The sequence below is a fragment of the Arachis ipaensis genome, chromosome B01, assembly GCF_000816755.2.
Source record: "Arachis ipaensis cultivar K30076 chromosome B01, Araip1.1, whole genome shotgun sequence".
NCBI classification, from domain to species: domain Eukaryota; kingdom Viridiplantae; phylum Streptophyta; class Magnoliopsida; order Fabales; family Fabaceae; genus Arachis; species Arachis ipaensis.
Window position 1 is genome coordinate 71,279,128 of NC_029785.2, and position 2,733 is coordinate 71,281,860.

At 36.4% G+C, this 2,733-nt stretch overlaps 1 protein-coding gene across 1 annotated transcript; it reads right to left on the bottom strand.

Moving 5' to 3' along the window:
- Nucleotides 1,596-2,463, bottom strand: LOC107618605 (protein indeterminate-domain 16). The gene has a single exon (XM_016320717.2). It carries the CDS (start codon nt 2,304-2,306, stop codon nt 1,830-1,832), a length of 477 nt encoding a protein of 158 aa, XP_016176203.1. The 5' UTR covers nt 2,307-2,463; the 3' UTR covers nt 1,596-1,829.

Consider the following 2,733-nt stretch of genomic DNA (forward strand, 5'->3'; position numbering starts at 1 on the left):
TAACATTGCTCAAACATAAGAGGCTATATAGCTATTAATGATAATACGCTAGTTTACAATTAAGGAAAGGTATGTGTAAGTTTTAATTTCCGAAATACAAAAAATATACAAATGATTTATGGATTCGAATAATCTAGCAACATATATCTGTGAACAGGAGCACACACTACTGTACTATTACTCCTCATCAATGCTCTGATTGATGCTTTGCTTTTTAGTCGGTAATAATAATCCATATCCAATAATATTATGGACAGTGATATAGTGGGTGTTTGGTTTGTGATGAGCAAAAGTTAAGAAGTTGAATACAAGTGGATACAGCTATTTTAATATATCTATATCTCCTATGTCTTGCGATTGGCGTTACACTATATATGCTTTTTGTACTGATTCATTTGTTCTAACTAGGGCCCTTGTTTCACCATTTCTAACTCATCCTTCCTTCACTCTCCAAAGCCTTCTACTATCTTTATTCTTCTTTTTAATTAAAGGATTATATATATTACCAACTAATAATACTAATACTATTAGTAATCATGGCGTTAATATGATTAGACCCATCATAATATATGTAAGCAATAAATATATGTTCTGAGTTAAAAGTTACTACTATTACTATTATTAATTATCATAAATCTGTTTGTACCAACAATTTTAAATTTCTTTTTGAAATTTGTATAAATATTTTTTTTATTAAAATTCTTATATCGATATATTATATCATAAAATTACTTTTTTTCTAAAAGTTTAAACCATTGAAAAGAAATACATGAATAATTATTTTTATATACAAATTTGAACTAGATGCCAAGAATGGGGTAGTAGCTAAGGATATATGCAGAATGATGAAAAACATTGATCCGATAATGATTTTGATTTAAGATCGTAAAAAGTAGTGACGCTATGTTTGTTGCAATCCTCGAGAGAGAGCATAAACTAGATCTTTGAAAACTACAGAACAAGGAGGGTACTACTAGTGCTATATGAGTATTATATAGTACTACTACTTCAACACGAGCACATCCACTTGTGTTCATCAATTCATTTATTCCATTTACCCCCATTCGCTCAACCCAAATAATAATTATTATAACATTTTCGGAACCAAACTTGGAATTTCATCATTCCCTCTTTCTCGTACGCATGTACTAATTAAATTCTGCGGCATGTTCTTGTCAAATCAAATCACAAAAAACCAACATTTTTTTTTTCACTTTGGTAATAAGGTACAACTAATAATAACACGCGTGATTTCATGAGAACCAGTAAAGTTATGTATGAAATTCATCTATATAAAAACTTTAATTTTATGTTATTTTTATGTCTAAGGAAAAAAACGTCCTAACTAGCGGAAAAGCATATCTCTTACTCTCTTAGATAATAATATGCTTTTTTGAGTCTCATCAAAAGCTTATAAAGTCCTTCCTTCCAGTATCATCCATAACAAAAAGCTCAATAATCAAAACTAAATCATTGCTGGTCATAATCAAACATGCATCAAAATTAATATTATACGAGTACTACTGTTACTTACTACTGATCCAGCTCATCATCATCATCTACCATATGAACAAAAATAAATGAAATTAGAAAGATAACAAAATGAGGTTAATTATTTTTTTCAGTTATTGCTTATGAAACAAAGTCATTTCAATTCATTTTCCTTATTGTAGGTTAGAAACACAACAAAAGACAGATAAGTAACAAAAGCAGCAATAATATAGATGAGAAATGAAAGTGATCAGTGATGAGAATTAATAGAATAACGTATTTTGGGGTGCGAAAAGTGTAAAGAATTTGAACACAAGAGGATCCATGTGTCCGGGCGATCAGGCAGGCCTGAACCTCTGCCGGCACGAGTGGCACGTGATCTCCAAAGCAGAAGAGGAGGAGGAGGTGGAGGAAGAGGAGCCGAGGCGGGCGGTGGCGCGTTCCTTCATCCGCTCGGCACTCTCCACCTCCTCCCTTGCTCGCTCCCACATTTGCCTGGCGCGCGCAAACTCCGACTGCGCCATCTCCATCTCCCGGCGCGTGAGCTCCCTCACCCGCTCCGCATACGCCTTCTCCATCGCCGCCAGCCTGATTTGCTCCGCCGCCTCCCACTTCAGCGCCTCCACGCCCTCGCACATCCGCACCACGCACTCCGCCGCCGTCGGACGCCCCACGCTTATCGAAAGCTGAAGGTCCACAGAAGGCGCTACCTCCGCGAGCGAAGACGAAGAAACCGTGGATCGGAAGCGGAGCAGAGAGGAATCGGCGCGCGAAGACGGTAGAAGCTCAAGTTCTCTGTTGTCTTGTTCTTCCATTTGAGAGAAAGAGCAAAAGAAAAAGAAAAGGAAGAGAGAGAGAGAGAGAGAAAGAGAGAAAGTGTGAGGAAGAAGAAGAAGAGGGAATTGGATACGGTGGAGAGAAGAGGAAAATGGTGTTGTAATGGCGAAAGAGGGAGTTTGGGACTCTCAACCCCCGTAGTGATAGGTATATATAGACATGCCACGTGCAAATGTACGGTTTTGCCCCCACTCTTCCACCATCGTTGTCTTGGTATTTTTGTTTCTCCGCCTTTAATAACAATATTATAGGTGACAATAATATTCTAAACTGGTTACATACTAAGATTCAATGAGAATAATACTCTAAGTGACAAAGATTAATTAATACCTTTGATTGCACACAATTTCGATAAACTATCAATTTCTTTTAAAACAGATCAGATATCAACCATATTATTATGTG